This window comes from Drosophila grimshawi, unplaced genomic scaffold (genome assembly GCF_018153295.1).
Source record: "Drosophila grimshawi isolate 15287-2541.00 unplaced genomic scaffold, ASM1815329v1 contig_1377, whole genome shotgun sequence".
In the NCBI taxonomy this organism is placed as follows: Eukaryota; Metazoa; Arthropoda; class Insecta; order Diptera; family Drosophilidae; genus Drosophila; species Drosophila grimshawi.
This window is the reverse complement of record NW_025062900.1, coordinates 14,758,983-14,781,883: the sequence shown is the minus strand read 5'-3', so window position 1 is coordinate 14,781,883 and position 22,901 is coordinate 14,758,983. Positions and strand designations below refer to the sequence as shown.

The 22,901-nt window shown below is 38.2% G+C and overlaps 6 protein-coding genes across 6 annotated transcripts in view; 5 read left to right on the top strand and 1 right to left on the bottom strand.

The window, feature by feature from the left end:
- Positions 1–22,901, bottom strand: part of LOC6562682 (discoidin domain-containing receptor 2) — a 121,927-nt gene that overhangs the window by 96,405 nt on the left and 2,621 nt on the right. The gene's annotated exons all lie outside the window — the stretch shown is intronic.
- On the top strand, positions 4,823–5,899 carry LOC6561829. The gene is made up of 2 exons (XM_001988096.1): positions 4,823–4,925; positions 5,211–5,899. The coding sequence occupies exons 1-2, from the start codon at positions 4,823–4,825 to the stop codon at positions 5,897–5,899; spliced, it is 792 nt and encodes a 263-aa protein (XP_001988132.1).
- On the top strand, positions 16,313–17,460 carry LOC6561830 (arylalkylamine N-acetyltransferase-like 2). The gene has a single exon (XM_001988097.2). The coding sequence runs from the start codon at positions 16,338–16,340 to the stop codon at positions 17,007–17,009; it is 672 nt and encodes a 223-aa protein (XP_001988133.1). The 5' UTR covers positions 16,313–16,337; the 3' UTR covers positions 17,010–17,460.
- On the top strand, positions 17,726–18,708 carry LOC6561738 (arylalkylamine N-acetyltransferase-like 2). Its single transcript, XM_001988098.2, has 2 exons — positions 17,726–17,771; positions 17,868–18,708. The coding sequence occupies exon 2, from the start codon at positions 17,922–17,924 to the stop codon at positions 18,576–18,578; it is 657 nt and encodes a 218-aa protein (XP_001988134.2). The 5' UTR covers positions 17,726–17,771; positions 17,868–17,921; the 3' UTR covers positions 18,579–18,708.
- On the top strand, positions 19,342–20,094 carry LOC6561739 (arylalkylamine N-acetyltransferase-like 2). The gene has a single exon (XM_001988099.3). It carries the CDS (start codon positions 19,365–19,367, stop codon positions 20,007–20,009), a length of 645 nt encoding a protein of 214 aa, XP_001988135.2. The 5' UTR covers positions 19,342–19,364; the 3' UTR covers positions 20,010–20,094.
- On the top strand, positions 21,188–21,977 carry LOC6562066 (arylalkylamine N-acetyltransferase-like 2). The gene has a single exon (XM_001988100.2). The coding sequence runs from the start codon at positions 21,243–21,245 to the stop codon at positions 21,885–21,887; it is 645 nt and encodes a 214-aa protein (XP_001988136.2). The 5' UTR covers positions 21,188–21,242; the 3' UTR covers positions 21,888–21,977.

Below are 22,901 nucleotides of genomic sequence, written 5' to 3'. Positions count from 1 at the left end.
AGGGGGATTGGAGCATTGCCTTTGCTATCCGTGTCCCGGTTGCCTGCCCCTTGCCTGCTTGTCGCTTGGCGAGGCTGTTTAATAGCTTTTCGGGGCAGAGTCGTACAAGAAACACAAGAAACACGCCTACAAACCCAGCCAAGAGTACTAGTTGCTGTTGTTGCTGTTGCTGTTGCTTTTGCTGTTATTGTTGTTGTTGGAAACGCCTACCTAATCATTTTGGCGTTGACACTTGACACTTGCAAAAGAAATGCGACAACAGCGACGATGTCTCTGTCTTTGCCGTTGTCTTAGGGTTTTTGGTGTTGGTCTTGGTCTTTCTTTTTGGCCCATTCCTCATACGACTTGTTGTACGAGATGTGTTTAAAAATTTCTTGCTTTTTTTTTCCACTTGCCAGATGCTATTGCAAATGTGAATGTTGTATTTGTCTTTGAAGATTGCGACTAAGAAAGTGGCTGCGGAATGGAGTTAAATGTGCTCCTTGCAGATTGGGTAGCTCAGTTTCCTAGTTGGACTTGTTATTGCACGAAAAGATACCATATTAAGATTAATCGTCGGAATATTTATGCTTGTAATGATTTTGTGTGGTGTATGATATGGATTTATTATTAGAAACTGCAAAGAAATGAACACAAATTAGGAGATTTAAGACTAATGACGTTATTAGAAAGTCATTGCTACAGAGATGAATAATATATATCTATTAATTATTCTTATATTTTACTATTTTTACATTACAGTTACAAGTAATGGGAGATTCAAATTAGAATCTTGACTTATAATACATTTAAAACAAAGAGAAGAGCATCACTTGAAGATCTTCGTTTAATACATAAATTTCTCTGGCTGCGTTGATGTCTTTGTCACAGTGCCCGCCCACACACTCCCTCACACACCCAGATGTTGAGTCAGTCTTTGATAAGGTTGTGTTGCCAGCCTCTCGAGTAATTGATTTGTTGTTTTTTAAATGTAGCTCTCTATAAATTATGCACTCAAGACTGTCCCCGACGCCATCTTCGTTACTGCCTCCGCTGAGGCGTGGCAATTTGTATGTTGCATGCAAAACGCTGCCAGCCAAATGACGCATGAAAAACAAAATCAATAAGAAAAACGCAAGTGGCAGGGGTGAAAAACTTTTCAGAATTGCCAACTCAGAGCAATTCTGTGGTCGCTTCATTTCACAAGCGCTCCGTATTCCACAAAAAAAAACGAAAAAAAAAAGAAGTGAAACACGCTTATTTAAGCAATAATTTCTTGACGCTCTTTTCAGGTTGCCTTTTCTTTCGATTTTTGTTTTTGGTTTTTGATTAATTGACCCGCTCATAAAGTGACACATTGAAAATTGGAAAGCAAATCAAGCACAAAAAGCAGCCGAAAAGTCGCAAGCCAAACGCATGAAATCAGCACAAAAATAAATAAATAAATAATAAAAGGCAAAAATGGGGCGAACGCCAAGGAAATTGTTGCTAAAAGTGTAAAAAGTTCAGACTCTGTCCAAAGGTCGTCAAAGTGAAAAATTCGATAAACGAAAATGGACAACGCCAGCAAAAGGCAGCAACTGCGACGCCAACTGCCACGGCGATGTTGAGAGCAACAATGGCGCAGCGCACGAATTGAAACGGAAATCCTTATTGAACTAGAGTAAGCCTGAGAGGTTGATGGGAGGGGGTGGAGGGTAGGTGGAGTATGTTGGCTGATGGGTCTTGAGGCGCAGGAAGCACAACGGAGGAGCAACCAGCAAGACTCACAGGCCGCGCTGCTACTGCTGCTGCGTTGCCAAACCGGAAAAGCATGCTGCCGAAAATTTGTGCTGAGTGGCAGCTGAGAGCTGCTGCTATTGTTGTTGCTGCCGCTGCTGCTACTGCTGCTACTACTGCTTGGAGGCTCTCGGCCAGCGGCGTCCTGCTGCTGCCCAGTGGCGGATGCCTAATGGCAACGCGACACAAAACACAGACGCACATACGTAACGCGCCGGAAATAGCTGGAAATGCCTTTTCTAAAAGCAGCAAATGCCACTCAAGCAGCAGCTGCACAGGCAAACAAATGTGTCAAAGCTGCTATGGGAAAAGATTTTAAGAAATACTACCATAATGCGAGAATAGTGATCAATGATATTCTCTCAAGCTCTCAGTTCTTATCTAATCATTCCCTTTTATTTATGGTTGGCTTTATCATTAGATGGCCATAAGTAAAATAATTTGTTGTTTTTATATTTGTAACTCTAATTTTAGTTTTAATTCAGTTGTACTTGGAAGTTGTATATGTTGCTTAAGCCCCGGTTAAGCTACTTGGCGAGCAGTCTATTGCATTTCATAGTTTTATCTCACTTGAACCAGAATAGTCCAGATAGAAGACCTGCTATGCCCGCCTCCACTTTTCAGCAGATTAACACGTTCGGTGCTGAATGCAGCCACAACAGCTTTAATTAAGACCCAGACTGAAAGCACAGTTACTACCTGACTCTACCACAAAAACACTTGTTAGTCGAGTTGCTGCTGCTGCTGCTGCTGCTGCTGTTGCGACTGTTGCAGTTGCTGGGAGCCCAATTGAGGTGAGGTTCTCGAGAACACCCACTTGTTCAGTCGTTGGCCAATCTATCTTAACTGCCAATTTGCGTAAAAATGCTGGCACACAAACATACATGGAAAAAAGAGGGGATAGGACACGACCGGATGGTTGGACGCTCAGGTGCTGTGCATGTGCTGATTTTTCATTTAATATCGCAAAATAGGAAATTGCTCCTTCTCTTACTATTTCTATGGCTTGGCACCTCAAAAGGGGCAGCTTGGTCACATTGCGCCCGTAGTTTTGAGCACAACGAATTGGATTGTCATGCCAATCGATAAATATTTGCACATGGCCTGCTACAAGAGGAGACGCCTCTTAATATGGGCTAAGTGGCTAGGCCACTATGAAGCAGCAGCAGCAGCAGCAGCAGCAGCAGCAGCAGCTCAGCAAAGCTACAACTTTGCCACATGACGAGGCAAGCTATTTAGGCCACACACAGAACTACCAAAACAAAACGAGAAAGCCTTTGGTCAACATTAAATGACAGCCCTCGAGATGTGTCTCGTGCGGGCCACCCACGAGGCGGATGTGCTCTCACAAAAATCCTTGTTGCGTTTGCCAAATAGAATTTAAATCTGTTAAATCCTCGTACATGGCAGTTTCAATGTTGAATTTGTCTTTGCCCCAATTGTTGCCATCTATTTTTTGCTCACTTCTTATTTATTTTTGCTTACGGCAGACAGAAAAATAGAGGAGGAATCCTCATCCAGCTAAAATCTCCATTTTCACCCAGTCCTTCAGTTCTCCTACTTTTTTTTTTTTTGCTTCACGTGTATTTCATCTTTTAAGCTTTCGCTGGTTTGTAATGTGGTGTGGTCTCGAGGTGATTTTGATTGAGTGCGATTTGTACTTTGTGTTGCCTACGTGTTTCGGTTTTTTAAATAATATTTACCTCATGTGACTGCTGTACTTCTTGTTGTGTATCTAGGATTTATTGTTGGCTATGGTTTCTGATTGCAAAGGATAACAGCAGCAGGAGCAGCAACAGCAGCAGCAACGATGGTTGCGACTTTCACTTTTATTACTCGTATATGCCAACGGATATTGTTTGATATTATTTGCTGTTTGCCATTTACTTTTTAGTTTGGCAGGCTTTTGTATGTTGCCAGCACATAAGTTGGTATTTGCTCAGCCGTAAGAAAGGAAATGGATTTATTGTAGGGATAACGTACAAGGAAATTGATATGGGACGCATCGGAGAAACATGCGATGATTGGCCAACTTTAACAATAAAATTGTTAAAGATTGAAGCACAGGAAGATCTTAGAAAATATTTTAAATAAACAATTTATATTCTATAGGTGAATTTGTTAGTAAGAATAATTACAAATAAAAGTGGAGACTTAAGTGCAATCCAAAGACTTTCTCTTAATGGAATATTAAAACTTATGAATTCACTTTACTTCTGGTAAACAATTTGTCTTTTTACAGAATGAAGCAGTAAGGATTTCACGAGAAATTCTTGGGAAATGAGAACAGAAGATCTGGTCGTGATAGTTTTATTTTAAATACAATCAAACAATGTTGAGAGATTCTCCAATATTTACACTTCTTCGTCAAAAAGCTTTTATTTGAGATAATTTCGCACCTTATTTATTCGATTACCATCTGCTGCCCTTTTAACTACCACTTAAATCCGCCGAGTTTCCATTAGTATTTTACGGATTTCAATGTTCAAGTTCAATGTACAAAACTCATCGCTGAGGGCAACGGCCTTTGGCAGGCCTGCAAATTATCCATGCGACCCACAAGTGCAGGCATTAAATATCTGATCTGCTCGTAAACTAAACAAATTAGCGCCCGCTATTGGCCCGGGGCAGACAGCCGTCTAAAAGTAGTCTGCTGGGTACTATCAACTTAATGCTAAATCGATCATGAAAGCGGCTAAGGCAAATGCAAAACATAAACATAAACTCGGTCAAAGAAAATCGCGCTAAACGAACAAAACTATTGAGACAGTCCAGTTTCGAACATTTTACGATTGCAATAAACAGACAACTGGGCAGAACGAGCAACAGCAATGCTTTGAAATTGATTTACGAGGCGATAATATTAACAAGCAATCCCACTCAATAGATCATCTATTAAATTAGCACTTGACACTAGAGTGAAATTTCAGCGAAATGCCATCACTTAAATCGTGAACTAAGCGATAGCAGGCAGAACTTGGATGGTTACAATTACAGGTGCTACTATATAAGCCACTGATGATCGACACTTGGAGCACAGTCTTCATCCACTCAAGTATCCAAGATGTTCAAGAATTGTATTCCACTCTTGCTGTTCTTCACAGCCTGTGTGGCCTTAACCTCTGGGGCTAAAATCAGTTCAGGGGAGGCCTTAACGCGCAATGCGGGTAAGCAAAAGCAACTTGGGAATAATTCGAAAAAAAAACTTTTGTAACAGCTCAGATCTGCTTATTAAACTAAACTTTGCCAATTTAGTTCATTGTTGAATGCAGCTCAATTTACAAAAACATTTCCTAAGACAACAAACATTTACAATTGAATTGAATTTCGATCTATTTTGGTTGTAAATATGTTCAAATTATGTTGATCAGCTTTAGATTGGACTTTATGACTTGATTTCTATTTGAACTTTGTATACATATAATAATCATCTTTATTTCATATACACACAGTACTAACTGGAATTCAGCCACGCTTCATTGGCTGGAATAGACGTGGGAATGATAATCAGCAGCCGCCCATTATTATTGTGCAACCCAACCAAAATAGTGACAGGCACCAGCATAGTCCTTCCTACTGGCCTGACTACTATCCTTATCCAGGAGTGGCACCACCACGCCGTCCACCTTTCCAGTTTCCTGGACTTGGTGAATATCTGAACGGTAGCGGATCGATCGTCATTGTTAACCCTAACAATGCACAGAATTTGAGTTTCCAAGGTGCTGCTCCAGCTGCCACTGATGCTGGCGCAGGCGGAGGCGGACGCAGAAGCGCACCCCGAAACATTGGCTATCGTCACAATGTGATTCCCGTTGTTGAGTTACTGCAAGGCAGCATTGCGGATGAAAATTTCGATGAGATCAATTTACCGAGCTATGAGCCGGAGGCAGCAGGCGCAACTGCAGCAATTGCCAAACCGGCACCGGCACTGGCACCGGCACCGGCTCCATATGACGGCGATGAGTATCCATTTGACGGCATTGCATCCGATGATGAGCTGGCCCTGCTGGAGCGACAGGCTAGTCGAGGCCTGAGCACCAAAAATTTGCTGTCATTTTTGATACAGGACAAGCGACGAAGGCGCTTCCAGGAGGCAATCGCCGGTATCTACTTGAAGAACTACAATCAGAATCGAAAGTGAACATGAATGTACAAGTTGACCACAGTTGAGAATCGAAGGCAAATAAATTGAAATTATATAAGGCAAAAGCCAAGTAAAGCCACGGCCAGCAAACAAAACCAGAAACTCTCCTTTCTATTTGTCTTCATTATGCCATTTGCCATGGTGCGCACTTTATCATAGTTCCCCGGAGAAATCTAAGCTAAGTTGTTTCTCTATTTCTGTGCTTCACTGTTTCTCCTCGTCTCAGCAGTTTTGGCATTGTTTGGTCCGCTCCTCGCGTTCTATTTTATATGCATATATATATATATATATATATTTATTTTTTTTTTGTTCGGTGAAGTTTTACTATTTTTGTTGGTTCAACATTTGGTGAATTCGCATTCGCAGTTGCAGAGCAGTCGCAACAGTAAAATAATCTGCAACTGCAGTTGAAATATTTATTTGCAATTCCCCAAACTAACGTGTGCTCCTCTTGCTTCTTCACTCTCTCTCCCTCTCTTTCTCTTTGCCTTTCTCTCTCTCACTCTTTCTCATTCTGCCAACAACACGGCAGCAGGTAGCCAACGAATGGGCGAAAACTCCTTTGAGGTCTGGAGAGACCCAAAGTTTTTCTATTCGAGCTGCAGCTGCATTTATTGTTTCAGGCTCAAAACTTGCAGAGCCCAAAACGATGTAAGCTTTATAAATTGTTGCGCATAGTTTCTACAAAATACATTTCTTTTTCATACTCAAACAAAACACGTTTCCATCAAAAATACTTTGTATTTAAATTCAGTAAAAAGACAATTTTGTTGCTTACCACAAATTGAACAACAATTTTTTTTTTACATTTTTGCAAACGATTGGCAGAAATGAAGAAAATTCATTCTTGTGACAAGCTTTGGCAATATTTGAATTAATATGAAAGTTTTTCAGTTTTAATGTTTACTTTAAATATTAATAGGTTATCAAATACAACGAAAAGTCTATTCCAGAAACTGGCATAGACTTCGAATGTTTTACTTGAGAAAGTTTGCTTATATTTTATACAGTTTTCTCTATTTTTCGACATAATATTAAACACATATATTTGCGCATTTGCTCGGCCGTTTTTCACAAACTTTGCAGACTTTTGAAATTGGCGTTTAAGCTGAGGCATATTTTAGCCAGACCATCCCGATTTGTGATAGCAGATAGTAAAGGTAAGTAGAAATAGTGGATGCATTCCCTTATTTCAGACGTTGCCTATTTCATTGTTGCTTTGCTGCGCTCTGCACGACTCTTCACTCCCTCAAATTAAGAGGGGAGCAGAAAGCGCTTACAATAACAAAGAGGAGAAAAAATGCTGACCGCCCACCTGCTGCCCTCTGGCCCAAAACCAACTGTCTGCGTGCTTAGAACAGTGTTGCCCACTTTGGAGAATCAGAAATAGCCAGTTTTAGAAGGAAGTAACAGAACAGAGTCTCCGAAGAATTCGATTTTGTAGATTTCAATGTATTTAGATATCTATGTATTCATTGTACAACTTATTTCGAAAATAATCAGCGACTGCAAAACCCTCTATTCCCAGCAGTATAATCTGTTTGATTTTTGAGATAATGTATTTCAATTTTCATAAAAAGTAATCTTAAATATTTCGTAGTGAGCATGTTTTTGAAACTGAAAACCAAAAGCGAAAACTGCCACAATTTGAATTGAACTTCGCTTTCTATCTGACTCTTAAGGAAGCCAGCGTCAAGGCGAAAAATGCGAAATTGGCATCACTGGCGTTGAAACTCCGGTGGCAGAGTTTTTATGCAGACCGAGCACCGGGATACGGACACGGTCGTTTGGTGCTGGCTGCTACCGTTTGTTGCATGTCCTGCGGCGGCCGAACTTGTTTGAAATTTGACGTGTGTAGTTTGCTGTCCTGGTGCTAGGAGCTGATAGCTAAGTGCTGGTAGTAGCTGCCAGCCTGGAGCTGTAGCACCAGAGCTGCACTTATTTTTCCAAATTTATATGCAAGCTGCAGCGGCAGCACGAAAAATGTTCGTTTCAATTTCGCTTTTTTGCTCGGCTTCGCTTAACAAATTGATGAATGTCTCGACGCTGGCAAGGAGCTCTTCGAGCTACAGCAGCTAGAACGGGTGGTGGAATGGGGTGGGTATTTTTGGGAGGCAATGTCGTTGCCCTGCTGACTGGCCAACTTTAGTAAGATGAATGTTTGCCCAGGCAAATGACAGGCAGCGAGTGCCGCCTTCCATCTTGATTTTGAGTGCATAATGACAGGAGGAGCCCCTAGACTGAGGCAGTGGCCAGCCATGTAATTGGTTAGCACCGACGGGACACATCGACGAGCGCTCTTAAAGTGCTCCTCCAAGTGCTGTCAGTGCCAGTGCAAAAGAGCAGTCTGCTCGAGTATGCGAGTAAAAGAAATGAGAAAGAGGAGCAAAGAGGAGCAGAGAGGAACAGAGAGGAGCATCAAAGGCAACCGGATAAGCGCTACTGTTGGAGGCGTCATCATCAACCGAGATGGTCGTCGTGGTCGTGGTCGTGGTTTGTCTCGGTTTGCAATTTCACAAATGGATTTGTTGTAATTTCTTTTGCCACAGCACCTGATGCTCACACTGCGACAGACAGATAGACAGACAGACAGACAGACAGACAGACAGACAAACAGATAGACAAACAAACGAATGCACAGACAGTCAGACAGTCCAAACAGAAATACACAAAACCCAAACACAATGTGGAAATAGGAAATAACAAAAAGGCGAACAGCGCGCTGCAAACGGTAGAAACTTTTACACTTTACACATTTTCACATATGAAAATATTTTTTGCAAGTTTTTATCACTACTCCAAGCATCCCACGGCTCAGAGGGAGGCAGGTTGGGGGACTCAAAACATTTATGGGATTTGTGTTTGCCAGACATGTTTGCATTTTGTATATGCGATATGTTTGAAAATCCCATTTCTGCCACTGGCGGTGGTGCGGGAAGGCAATGGGTTCGGATTTTGTTTCGAGTTGGAGTTGAAGTTCGCGCTGGGGTTGGGGCACAGATTCTCGTTCAGGATATGCATAAAAAACAGACTCATTTTTCTGGTTTTTGTCACTCGCTGAGATCAGTAGAAGTTTAAAGTTAACAACAAGTTTGGAGAATGGGATTTAACTGCTAGAAATTATTCAAATTAATCGCTTTGAGAGTGCTTGACTTTGTTTTATAGCGAGATTAGAGACTTTTGCTGTTAACTTTAACCTCAATTTCCTGTTTGAATTTCAATATTGATTTTGCTGTGCGGTTTACCGAAATATATGAAATAGTTTAGTTATTATTTGAAAAATTTATTCACATGAAACCATGTGATTGCAAATAGCAGACAAAATAAATCTTTACCTAATAGAGAAATTTGTAAATTTTAAATTTACCAGACTTTTTAATTTTAATATCACAAAAGTAAATATTTATTTATTTTTACTATTGTAAATATGGTCACAAAGCTCTTCAAAACGACAGCAATAAATAGAAAGCAAGTGAAAGCAAACAATATCAAATATTAATAACTAAATTTAAATAAATAAATAAATTCACATTTCAGACAATTTTCTTAGTTTCAAACATTTTGTGATAAGAAAACCATATTCAATAACGGCATTTTTCAGTAACTTTCAAAACATTATTTTTATTTATCAAGAGCTTATTGGTTATAACTATTTATAATCAAAATGAAAATCTATTTTATGAAATATTCAGTTTTTCTATACGGAAAAGTCGGAAAAATCGAAAAGTCAACCGGCTGTTGCGCTATTATCTTACTAATAGTGAACACAATCTTGATGATGAACCACTGTCTGCCCGATGAAAAATGAACAATTTGCGTGTCCGTTTAATTTCGCCCATTTTCAATGACTTCGTGTTTGTCACAGGCACACAAAGAATGTTGAATATATATGTAAATGTATTTATTATTAATATGGGAGTACAAATTTTCCAGCAATAATGACCACGACTGACCAAAGCAACCGCTTGGCCCCGTTGCCTGCTTGCCTGGTTTTGCTGTTGTTGTTGTCTCTTTCGTTTTTACAAATGACTTTCGTTCACGTTAACGTCGACAACGTCGCTATCTTAACTCATAATTTTCCATCATAATTTTCTATTTTTCTATTTGTTATGTCCATGCTTTTGTTGTTTTACGTCCTTATTGTAGTTCAGCTTGATTAGTTTCTTTCTGTCTCTGCCCATTTTGTGTCTATCCCACTGTCTCTCTCCCTCTCTCTCTCTCTCACACACACTGTCTCTCTCTCTCTCTCCGTCTGGCTAAGTTTGCACGTCGCCATATTATATTGTATTTAGCCTGCCAAGTTTATGCCATTAAAGGCGAATTGAGGTTATGTTGACTTTGTTTAGTGCTTTCGTTTTTTTGTTGTCCCAGCGCTTTGGCCGTGATTTCGCTTCGCTCCACTGTTTGCTTGACTGATGCGCTGGATAGATTGTTGATTGAGTGCTGAATGTTACAGTTTGAGATATGAAAAGTATTTCGCCAACTTTATAGAGTTTGCTCTGCCATTTATGATAGCTGCGCTCATAAAAAACTAAAAGCAACCAATCAAAATGGCCAATAAAAATGAACATTATATCCAAAGATCCCAAACCAAATCGAATTCAATCAAAATGTTCTACTATAAATTCAAAAAAATGAGAGGAAAAACTAACTTTAACACTCAGTTTGGAGATAAGTATTGCAAGTCATAATATTAAGTCAATAAATATAATTAAGTATATGTACAAATTTATTTGTATTTGTATAATATTTGAAATGCTTTAGGCTAGTAATTACCTCCCACTATTGTCTACATTATTTGCTTTTTAGGATGCATTCATCTTACATGCATGGTTCAACTCCTTCACTTCGCAATGCCATTACCATAAATTAGAAAAAAAAATAGCCCAGTTCGAATGCGAGCATAAAGAAACCATAAACGAATGCCCGCCCACACAAACGGCAATTAAATTATATAGAAATCACCGAGGGCGCACAATAAATTCCAAACTGAAATGAAATGTGCCGCCAACTGGCAACAATATTATGTCAAGTGTGCATGCAGGCGACACCTGCAACAAAAATTGGGAGGGAAATCAAAAAAAATGTAAAAAAAAATAGAATCAGAGACAACACAACACAGCTATTTTTGTCAAGCCGAATATTATATGCCCTGAAATTGCATAAATAAATAAACTTAAAGCCAAAAAGAAGGCAATATGTCCTATGGCAGATATGATGAATAAACACAGCTCTGCCTTATTTAAAAAAAAAAAATTTCTATAAAATTGTGAGACTTAGAGACACGGCTGTATCGACTCGCAAATCTATTGAAGTGACCAATTTGTAGACTTTAAGCATTGTCAGATCTACAGGTCGTTATGCAAGACATCAGGACAATACCCAATGCTAGGGCAAAATAAATACATGGAATCGGCACTCAACTGCGGAAGCAATGTATTTTGGGTTGACGTATGTTGGGTGGTTTCCGCGCTTTGTAGGCTACTCCGGTTACAGGCGAAAAGCACAAATAAAAGAAGAAGAAAATACAAAAAAAATAACTGTAAATATCGAACAATGTTTGGCGCATTTTATACTTTGATGTGCCCTAGCACATTTCGTGTGCTATTTTTAAATGTTTGCAGCGTTCGCACAGCAGGTGGCGTGACTGTGCCAGTGCTTGTGCCAATGCCTGTGCCTGTGCCTGTGCCTGTGACTGTGCCTGTGCCTGTGCCTGGGTCCTCAGGTCTATGAAGTGCCGACCAAGGAACGTGACCAACTAGCCATGTTGACAAACGTTGAGGCGAACGCCGACTGCGTCCACTTGAAACTGTCAATAAATCAAAGAACATTTGTCATACACACGCCCTGAACGTTGCCTCAAGATTTGCCAATCCACAGACCCAGATCCAGATCCATGCCCATACAGACAAGTGCGGAAAAAGACCTTCAGGTCTCTATCTATCTCTGTCTCTGTCTCTCTCACTCTATTGTCTTATACCTGTTGCGCAGGCGCCGCTCAGCACTGTTTATGAGGGTGCTGTTCGGTTCTGCCTTGCTCTGCTGTTTGACTTGAAGTCAGCTCAATTGATTAGATTAACGGCCCGAGATAACAACGGGCCAACTGGCGGCTGGTGGCCGGGGCAGTGACTGCTACAGTTTTGTTACTGACCACAGAGCATAGCAGACGCTGTTCGCAGCCCGGCTTGCTGCCAGAGTTCCCAGAGTTTGGCGAGTTCTCAGCCTCCATTGTCGACCACTGCAGACACATAAATCATTTTTGTTTATTAATAACGTTTTGGTTTTGCCTTTCGTCTGTTTCCTTTTTATTTTTATTTTTTCTTGTTTTCTTTTTTATTTTGGCAAGTTGTTTTGTTAGTTTTCAAAATCGATTTACAAATTTATATGCAAGTTGAGTTGGGGCCCTGCAGCTCTTTCTATAGTCTCTGCGTAGTCTTATAATGTTGCTCGTTGCTGCTCTTGTCGTTCTCTTGTAGCACATAAAAATGTTTGAAACAAAAAGAACAACATGCAGATAAAAATTTATATGTGTATTGTGTATCGACTTAAAAATGACTAAGGTCTGAGCACATCTAAAACTACATCTTCTATTTTAAATAAACAACTTCAATTTACATCAGCTGCCAAATATTAAATTTATTGTTCAATTTAATTATTAATATTGCAGTAACTCAATCTTCTATTAATAGTCTATGTCCTAAACTAATTAACTACACACATTTTTATATGTCAAATGCATATATAAAATGTAAGTGAAAAAATTTGAAATTCCTTTAGAGGAATTCAATGTAATTAAGATAGTGAATGCCCATTTTCAATTAATTTTCTAATTGGATTCATTTTAAAATAATCTCAAAAAATATGTAAATTAAAGAAACAAACAGATACAAACAGCCAGGTGGAAGAAATATTGAATGTAAAAAAGAAAATAACAAACTCAAGAAAAATAACCAAAAAATGCCGCACACAGCCTCTCAAGCATTTTTGTTTACACAAATTTGATGGTGATCAGTTGTCGATTAACTATTTCGCTGTTTCCCCGCTTTAGACGATTTAGATTTGTACTGTTTATCTGCATACATATATGCGGATCAGTCCTACCACTTGAGAAAAAATCAGATAAACGAATTGAATTGGATATAGTTAGTCAGTAGGCAGCTGAAATTATAATAATGCGCTACACATTGTGTAGGCAGAATAACAGCCACTCCACCTAGTATTTCTAAAGGTTTCTTCGGGTTTTCTTTACTAATTAATGAAGCTGAATTGAGCGGGACCCCCCACCTATGTATACATATGATCTGGTAGGCAAAGGGACCAGTAAAAGATTTCGAAACTCGCTTCATGTGGACGCGTGCACCCCCCGAGGTGTGCCCGGCCTGCGTCGCATAGGGAAAATGGTTTAATAAATTAATTACCCACGATATCATCGAAATCAAGTGGCACAAGTAGCAGTTGTTCGATGATTTTGTTAAATTATTCAAATTTTATATTTAGTTTCACTGAGCAAAGTTCATTAGCTGGAACTGTGTTTTTGTGTTTCTCTTCAAGCATTTATTTAACTTATTTTTTATAGATGTAAGAAAGTTAATTCACATATTTCATATTTCTCTTAAGTCTTCTTCTATTTTTGATTATTTTTTAAGAGCTAATTCCCTAAAACTGTATCAATTTGCTGCTTTTTTTTACTCCTACCCTCATAAGTATCTTTTGACTTATTTTAAATGGGGCATTCAGTGTTCATCATTGCTTAGGCTCCATATATATATATACATATATCTCACATTGTACGGGGTCTATTGTCAATTATATGTCGCACTAGAAATCTAAGTTTTATTAAATTGTTTCTTTGATTCTTTACGCCCAGCACACAAAGCATTGTTGTCATCTCCATCACAGACATTCTGGGCTCGATGCGTATCGTATGTTGCCCTTGTCTTTGTTAGTTTGTTATCAAGAGCAGAGTTTTATTTTCTTTATTTTATAAAAGAGAACAAGATGAAGCGGCTGAAGGCAGAGCATAGCACCGGGCAGCTCTTGTTTTAAATTAATCTTCATTAAGGTCAGCAAGACAATCACGCAAGTGGAGGGCTTTCGAGACCGCTGTGCCACAGCTGGGCATATGTTGCAAGCGTTGAATTTTGCCTGCCCCCGCCTCTGACCCGCTCATTACACAAACGCCCGTGTTGAGTGGCGCGAACTTTGATTGAATTTTCATTAATTTCTGCTGCGGTCATAACTTTTACGGCAAACATGCGCTATAAATCATAGGACTATAAAAGCATCGAGTGAAAAATAATAAAAAAAAATTTGATTTGCTCGTTTGTAGAAATTTTAACTGGAGAATGTTGTCAACTTTTCGCTTTTAATTAGTTAGTAACCAGAAAAATTTGGGTCATGTTGCGCGGGGCATAAATCAAAAATTCAGTTGTGCAAATATTTGTGCAAAAATGTAGCCTTGTGTATGCCACCTAAAAGTATGCAACAGTGCTCCACAATTGGGCGTGGCCGGAGTGGGCAACAGCACCTGGTCATGCCTGCGGCTTTGTCGGATGCCAAACACTGTGTGGCACAGCGACAGCAGCTAATAAAAATTAATTTAAAATCCACTTAATTTATTTCAATCAGCGGACTGCGAATCTCTCAACATTAACTAAGCGAATGGACTATTTTTGATGAACTTTGATTAATTTGCGACCAGTACATTAAAGAGACTCGACTTTAAGGCACCTGACTTCGATGCAATGCGTTGCTGCAACACCAGCAAACAACTACGACAAACAGCAACAACAACAACAACAGCAAATGTAACTAGTCTGGCATAACATGGCCAACAGACTGTTCAAGCTGTCCAGATTGTCCATACTGTCCAGACTGGTCCAGCCTCAGTCTACCTCTCTGGCTAACCAACCATCTTCTGCTTCGAACTTATCCAGCAGACATGTAAATTATGTTGGTTTTTGACCAGTTGGGGAATTTGCTGGCATTCCGGACTACAGACAACCCCCACACTCAACACTTAACAGTGCTAAATTTTTGCCGAACTCTTTTGCTGCTTAAAGACCTGTTCATTTTTACTTATTGTCTGCAGATATAGGTGGAAAGAGATAGCCAAATAGATACATATAACTATTTTACAATACTTTTTTGATGTGTTTTCGGGAGGATTGTGATGAACAGTAAAATCTTAGATATACTTGTGTCATATGATTTTCTCTCGACTGATAAGCATCTGATACAAAAAAAAAAAGAAAAGAATGCTATAGTTGAGAGAGCTCGACTAGAAAATACCCTGAACACAACTGTTATATTCATTAAATCGAGTATACATATGTATATATACATATACATTAATCAAAGTATGTTTTGGATCTTGATAAAATATTTGCTGTTGATTATCAATATCTCAACGTATAGTAAATATTGCGACATATGAGAAGTAGTTTTACTCAGCTGTTGATTCTGGTCGAGAATATATACACTTTGAATAGTTAGAGATGTTTCACACTTTCATACAAACAATTTCTACTATTTTTAGACACTTTTAATGGGCTCTGGGTATAAAAATCAACTGCTTCATACTTTTGGCCAGATATAGAATTTATGTGTATTTGCTTTCAGCTGGTTATCTATTTTAGAACTTAATCCAAACAAACGAATAAAATGTTATTAAGAGTTTGCTGTCATTCATTGGCGAGCAGCAAAAGCAAGATAAGATTGCTATTTTTAGTCCATAGAAACAAATGTAAATAATTTAATAGATTAGATTCTATTTAAATTGTATTCATTATCGTTGCACTTTTATTAAATTATTTGAATTGATTCAACAGATCGATTTTATATTTATGGTCATGTTGTGTATTAGATCTTTCGATTATTATAATTATTGTATTATTATTGTACACCTCAGTTATCTGAGAATGTTATAGCTATTTTAGAAGACTACCTCCGTAGTACCTCCATGCACATATAGTGTATTTCGAATGTGTAGAAAAACACTGAAATTATCTGATTATAACACCTGATATTTAAGATAATTGGGAAATCCTTTCACTTAAGATAAGATATAAGATTCATATTTTTATTGAAAAACTTATGACTTGGCATAAATATAATATTATTATTAATTTATATAAGCTGAAAACATTGCAACAAAACTGATTTTAAATTAAAAATGTTGTTATTTAATATACATCTATATGGAGGTCAACAGTTCAAAATCAATTGCCACGCAATTTTAATTAAATTAATTTGATGAGTGGGGCACACAGCAGAGTGGCAGTAAGTAAACAAGCAAATTATCAACATAAGTATGCCAAATAAAAGCACAAAAAGTATAATGATAAGAAGAACTGTACGATAAGACACCCCATATAAATAGTGGTGTTTGGTTGAATACAAACTATATTTCTGCATCGAATACCGTGCTCTCAACATGGCAACGGAACTGTGCTCAAAAGATGGCATACTTATTCGCGTTATGACAGTGTCGGACTACAAGCAAGTGAAGATCTTCATGGGCGGCAATTTCTATAACGGAGAGCCACTCTGTGCCTCTTCTGGAGAGGATGTGCAAAAATGCTATGAGAAGGAGAACGATGAGTACCACATCTCTATGATTGAGCAGGGCACCTGCTTATTGGCCACTGAGGAGAAGACTGGACGCATTGTCGGCTTGGTTCTTGCGGGTGCACAATTCCCCAGCTGCTTGGAGAAGCATCGCAAAGAGGCCGCAGCAATGGAGCCGAACACCTGGGGACTCATTGCGGTGTTCCTATCCAAAGTCGAAATCAAAGTGAATCTCTTTGAGCGTTACGCCATCTCTAAACTTCTCTACTCACATATAACCAATGTGGATGCCTCGATGCGTGGCAAAGGGCTGGGCTCACGTCTAGCTGCCGCCCTTATGGAAGTGGGTCGGACCAAGGGATTTCCCCTGATGATCGCCTACTGCTCCAGCTTCTATTCGGCCCGTCAGAAGGAGGCATTGGGCATGGAGTGCATCTATGAGCAGGCATATGCGGACTATAAGGATGACAGTGGCAAAGTAGTGTTCAAGCCACCTGCACCACATACCCACTTGCGCGTTATGGTCATTAAGCTGTAAGCTTTTGATTATATGTTATGTTATCGAGCTCTTAAGTGATAATGATATACCTGTTGAAAATGTGTCTGGATTGTTGGTCTACCAGGAAATAGAACCAGTTATTATGTCAGCTACTTTTTTGAAAGATTGGCCGATTTGAAGGTTAAAAAAATGCTATGAAGGCTCGACTGTTGGTGTTCTTAAAAACTGTAGTGCAATGTAGATATCAAAATTAATTAATATATACATAAATTAATAGTGAACGCTAATCATCTAATGCATTATTCAAAGCTATCAAACAATTAAATAATTAATGAATGAGCTTTTTAATAATATAATTACATATATAATACGTAATCAAAGTGCAAATCAAAGTGTAAGAGCAATTGAAATCAATTTGTTCCATTATTACGTAGGCAAGCATTATTATTAATTTTAATAAATAGTTGGATTATTGATGACGTAAACTAAATATTACTCAATCAATACTTATAGGTTTTTACGTTGGAGCTTAAATTGAAAGTATTTGTAATTTGCCTGCATTCACATATTCTGTGCTTTAGCATACTGAATGGAAAAGTTTTAACTAAATACACAAAGAAAAAATGTTTTTTTTCAGACAATTTCACACTCACTACACAAATTCACCAACTCAAGCACTTTTCTTTTATGATAAAAAGTAATTATGAAATGGGATATAATGCCCAGATATAAAACCATGACTGGTAAATAAATTCACTTGATCATTATTATCTGTGGGCAGCAGCGGAGGCGATTAAGTGCGTAAGTTACTCACTACCGACTATATCAAAACATTTTGTGTTTACGTCTGGCAAAAACCGGATTGTGTTTTTCTCTATTCCATTGTTTTGCGATAAGCTTATACGTGGAATTCTCTCCAACTGCACTCAGTCAACCGGCGAAGCTCGTAATATGACGACGATTGTGTGTGAAATGAAATCAAGTCACATCGATGAGGCAAGACTCTTTCTAGCCGAGCATTTCAACAAGCATGAACCCCTACTGCAGACACCCGGCATCCAGCTACCGAAAGCGTCACCCGATCCGAAGAGGAGAGAGTATCACGAATCGGTTATTCGGCAGGGTTGTTCGCTGATTGTCGTCGATCAGAGCAACGATGATCGCATTGTGGGCGTGGCCTATGCTGGAGTGCTCAATGCCAGCGAACTAGAGCAGAATTGGCTTGAATTGAGCGAGAAGCGGCGCACGCAGCCAATGGAGCATATCGAATACTTTCTGTGCAACATCAAAAGGAACGCTCGATTGTTTCAGCAATATGGTGTAACCGATGCCCTCTATCTAAAAATGATAGCAGTGGATTCCTCAATGCGTCGTCAAGGTCTTGGTCGCCGTTTGGTAACTGCTCTGATCGATGTAGGTCGGACCAAGGGATTCCCTTTGCTGGTGGCAACCTGCACTGGCCTCTACTCGACCCGACTGATGGCATCTCTGGGCATGGAGTGCGTGCACTCGGAAGACTATGTTGCCTTCAAGGACGAGGATGGTAATGTGGTGCTCAAGCCACCGGCACCTCACACAAAGGCTAGTGTTATGGCGTTGAAATTGTAGACAATTTAAATGGAAATTCAATCAAATTCGGTTCAAATAATGCACAAAAATTGTACAAATTACCTTGTAATAAAACCAGGATCTTATTAATTTTATAAATAAATTGCAAATATATTTCTCGTGATTTTTCCTACATTTTCCTGTAATCTTCCCAAATAAAATATGCTAGAGATAGTGCCAGGCCGTAGCACGCTTTTCACAATTAATTCTAACCGATATCAGTTTTTTACAATTATTTGCGCAATCAGCTGAGTATTTGTAAGACCAAGTTCAACTTGATATTTTTGTAGTCTTTATTTGTATTATCGCGAAAAATATGTATGGGAGCTGTAACCGTTTGTAGTCTTATCAGTTAAATTGCTTTATCGCTTACATTTTGCGATTCGTACACAGAAAAACATTTTCTTTTTTAATCAATTTAATGAGAAAAAAAATATATTTTTATAATAATTTATTCCAGTAGGAAAGATAACGACATTTATGATTTATTAATTAAAAAATAAATATTTATTTGAAATGGTTGTTAATAGAGATATTTGGCAATGTTGTTATGATCAACTGATCTACTAAATTAATGCAGACTAATTTTTTCTATACAATTTGATTATAATAATCATGTAAATTTCTCAGCTTGCCACTTGGTCATACAAAGTGTTTACAGTGTATAAATGATGCCGTACGTGCCACAATCTCAAGTGCACATAAAAAAGTTTTTGGCGATAAGCTCACTTGGAAGCTCGCTGGAACTTCAGCAAGTAGATTTAGTTAGTCGCGGATACTTGCAACATGCAGACGATTGTGCGTGAAATGAAACTGGATGATATCGATGAGGTGACTATCTTTCTGCGAGATCATTTCTTCGGAAGTGAGCCACTAATGCAGACACTGGGCGATCATCAAATAGACTATGACGATGCCAAGAGGAGGAAATCTCGATTATCGCTCATTGCACAGGGCACTTCATTGGTTGCCATTGAAGCCGGTCGCTTTGTGGGTGTGGCATTTGCTGGAGTAATACACCCAAGCGATCTGGAGGAGAGTTGGAGCGAAGCCAATGAGCATAAGCCGAAACTTCTAATCGAACACATTGACTACTTTCTGTCCGACCTTGCACGCAGTGCTCGATTCTTTGAACGTTACGGAGTAGTAGATGCTCTGTATTTGAGTGTTCTAGCAGTCGATGCCACTGTGCGTCGCCAAGGACTGGGACGGTGTCTGGTTACTGCCCTGTTAGACGTGGGTCGGGCCAAGAGACTTCCCCTGCTGGTAACCACCTGCACCAGCCTCTACTCGAAGCGAGTGATGGATGCTCTTGGCATGGAGTGTGTGCGGTCTGAGCGCTATAAAGATTATGAAGATGAGGATGGAAATGTGGTGATTCAACCCCCTGCACCACATACGGAGTGCACTGTTATGGCTATTAAGTTGTAAGGCATGACTAGCATAAACATAAACATATATATACATTTAAAATAAATTTAAAAAATCGATATGTTTTAAATAAAATTACTCGAAAGTTTATTTTTAGACCTTTGCTTATTTAAGACTGAAGCAGATCTATTTTCAGTGAATTAGTCTTGAAAAATTGAAGAAATCACTTAATATTTTAATGATAATATTAATATTTGTTCCAATCCCATTGGAGAATTATCTTTCTATAATTGTAGATTACATTTCTTGTTTTACAGATAAGCGATGATTAGATTACTACTAAAGGGTATTTCATCTTCGGGATTCTAAACTCTTCGATATTACTTTGTATATAAAGAAGAAGATGTTAATGGTGTCCTCAAACCACAAGTAGCACAAGTACAGAAACAAGTATGATTATAGAAGTTTCTAAATTTTAGATTAACTCAAATAATGAAGCCACTTGAAAATAATTTCAACCTGTGACTATTATAAGAGGCTATACATTGTATTTGTGGAAGAGCCACTGATCTTATTAATTATATATCGATCTTATTAATTTTATATATAAATTGCAAATATATTTCTCGTGATTTTTCCTACACTTTCCTGCAATCTTCCCAAATAAAATATGCTAGAGATAGTGCCAGGCCGTAACACGCTTTTCACAATTAATTCTAACCGATATCAGTTTTTTACAATTATTTGCGCAATCAGCTGAGTATTTGTAAGACCAAGTTCAACTTGATATTTTGTAGTCTTTATTTGTATTATCGCGAAAAATATGTATGGGAGCTGTAACCGTTTGTAGTCTTATCAGTTAAATTGCTTTATCGCTTACATTTTGCGATTCGTACACAGAAAAACATTTTCTTTTTTAATCAATTTAATGAGAAAAAAAATATATTTTTATAATAATTTATTCCAGTAGGAAAGATAACGACATTTATGATTTATTAATTAAAAAATAAATATTTATTTGAAATGGTTGTTAATAGAGATATTTGGCAATGTTGTTATGATCAACTGATCTACTAAATTAATGCAGACTAATTTTTTCTATACAATTTGATTATAATAATCATGTAAATTTCTCAGCTTGCCACTTGGTCATACAAAGTGTTTACAGTGTATAAATGATGCCGTACGTGCCACAATCTCAAGTGCACATAAAAAAGTTTTTGGCGATAAGCTCACTTGGAAGCTCGCTGGAACTTCAGCAAGTAGATTTAGTTAGTCGCGGATACTTGCAACATGCAGACGATTGTGCGTGAAATGAAACTGGATGATATCGATGAGGTGACTATCTTTCTGCGAGATCATTTCTACGGAAATGAGCCACTAATGCAGACACCGGGCGATCATCAAATAGACTATGACGATGCCAAGAGGAGGAAGTACCGATTATCGCTCATTGCACAGGGCACTTCATTGGTTGCCATTGAAGCCGGTCGCTTTGTGGGTGTGGCATTTGCTGGAGTAATACACCCAAGCGATCTGGAGGAGAGTTGGAGCGAAGCCAATGAGCATAAGCCGAAACTTCTAATCGAACACATTCACTACTTTCTGTCCGACCTTGAACGCAGTGCTCGATTCTTTGAACGTTACGGAGTAGTAGATGCTCTGTATTTGAGTGTTCTAGCAGTCGATGCCACTGTGCGTCGCCAAGGACTGGGACGGTGTCTGGTTACTGCCCTGTTAGACGTGGGTCGGGCCAAGAGACTTCCCCTGCTGGTAACCTCATGCACCAGCCTCTACTCGAAGCGAGTGATGGATGCTCTTGGCATGGAGTGTGTGCGGTCTGAGCGCTATAAAGATTATGAAGATGAGGATGGAAATGTGGTGATTCAACCCCCTGCACCACATACGGAGTGCACTGTTATGGCTATTAAGTTGTAAGGCATGACTAGCATAAACATAAACATATATATACATTTAAAATAAATTTAAAAAATCGATATGTTTTAAATAAAATTACTCGAAAGTTTATTTTTAGACCTTTGCTTATTTAAGACTGAAGCAGATCTATTTTCAGTGAATTAGTCTTGAAAAATTGAAGAAATCACTTAATATTTTAATGATAATATTAATATTTGTTCCAATCCCATTGGAGAATTATCTTTCTATAATTGTAGATTACATTTCTTGTTTTACAGATAAGCGATGATTAGATTACTACTAAAGGGTATTTCATCTTCGGGATTCTAAACTCTTCGATATTACTTTGTATATAAAGAAGAAGATGTTAATGGTGTCCTCAAACCACAAGTAGCACAAGTACAGAAACAAGTATGATTATAGAAGTTTCTAAATTTTAGATTAACTCAAATAATGAAGCCACTTGAAAATAATTTCAACCTGTGACTATTATAAGAGGCTATACATTGTATTTGTGGAAGAGCCACTTAGAAACTACTAAGTTAGTAGACTTTCTTATCTGCATTGTCGGAAAGATAGTGAGGCCTCAATGTTGATTATCATCGAAATGTTTGTTACTATCGCTAACTTATCTGCTGTTATTCATTAACGAAAATCTTCAACTTGCTATCCCCTGTCCTTTTAAATAACATAAGATAAGATAAAATAGACAAAAGATAATTCAAACAAATAAATTCACATGTTTAAATTGAATGCAATTGAATTTCTTATATTTTTTGTTATATTACATCATTGTTTTGCCTTAGTAAATTGATTACAATTAATTATATATGTGCATGGTTATTGATCTGAGCTGAATATTTAGTCAGCACTGCTACAAGCACTGTTCGTATCATATAAAAATAAATTAAATAAAAAATTAATGTTTTTATACATAAATGAATTAAAAGTTACTGCAAATAAATAAATAGATGATTACAATTTCTTTCATAGCTTGCCAGTAAATCAAATTAATGTATAACGTTGTTGCATGCA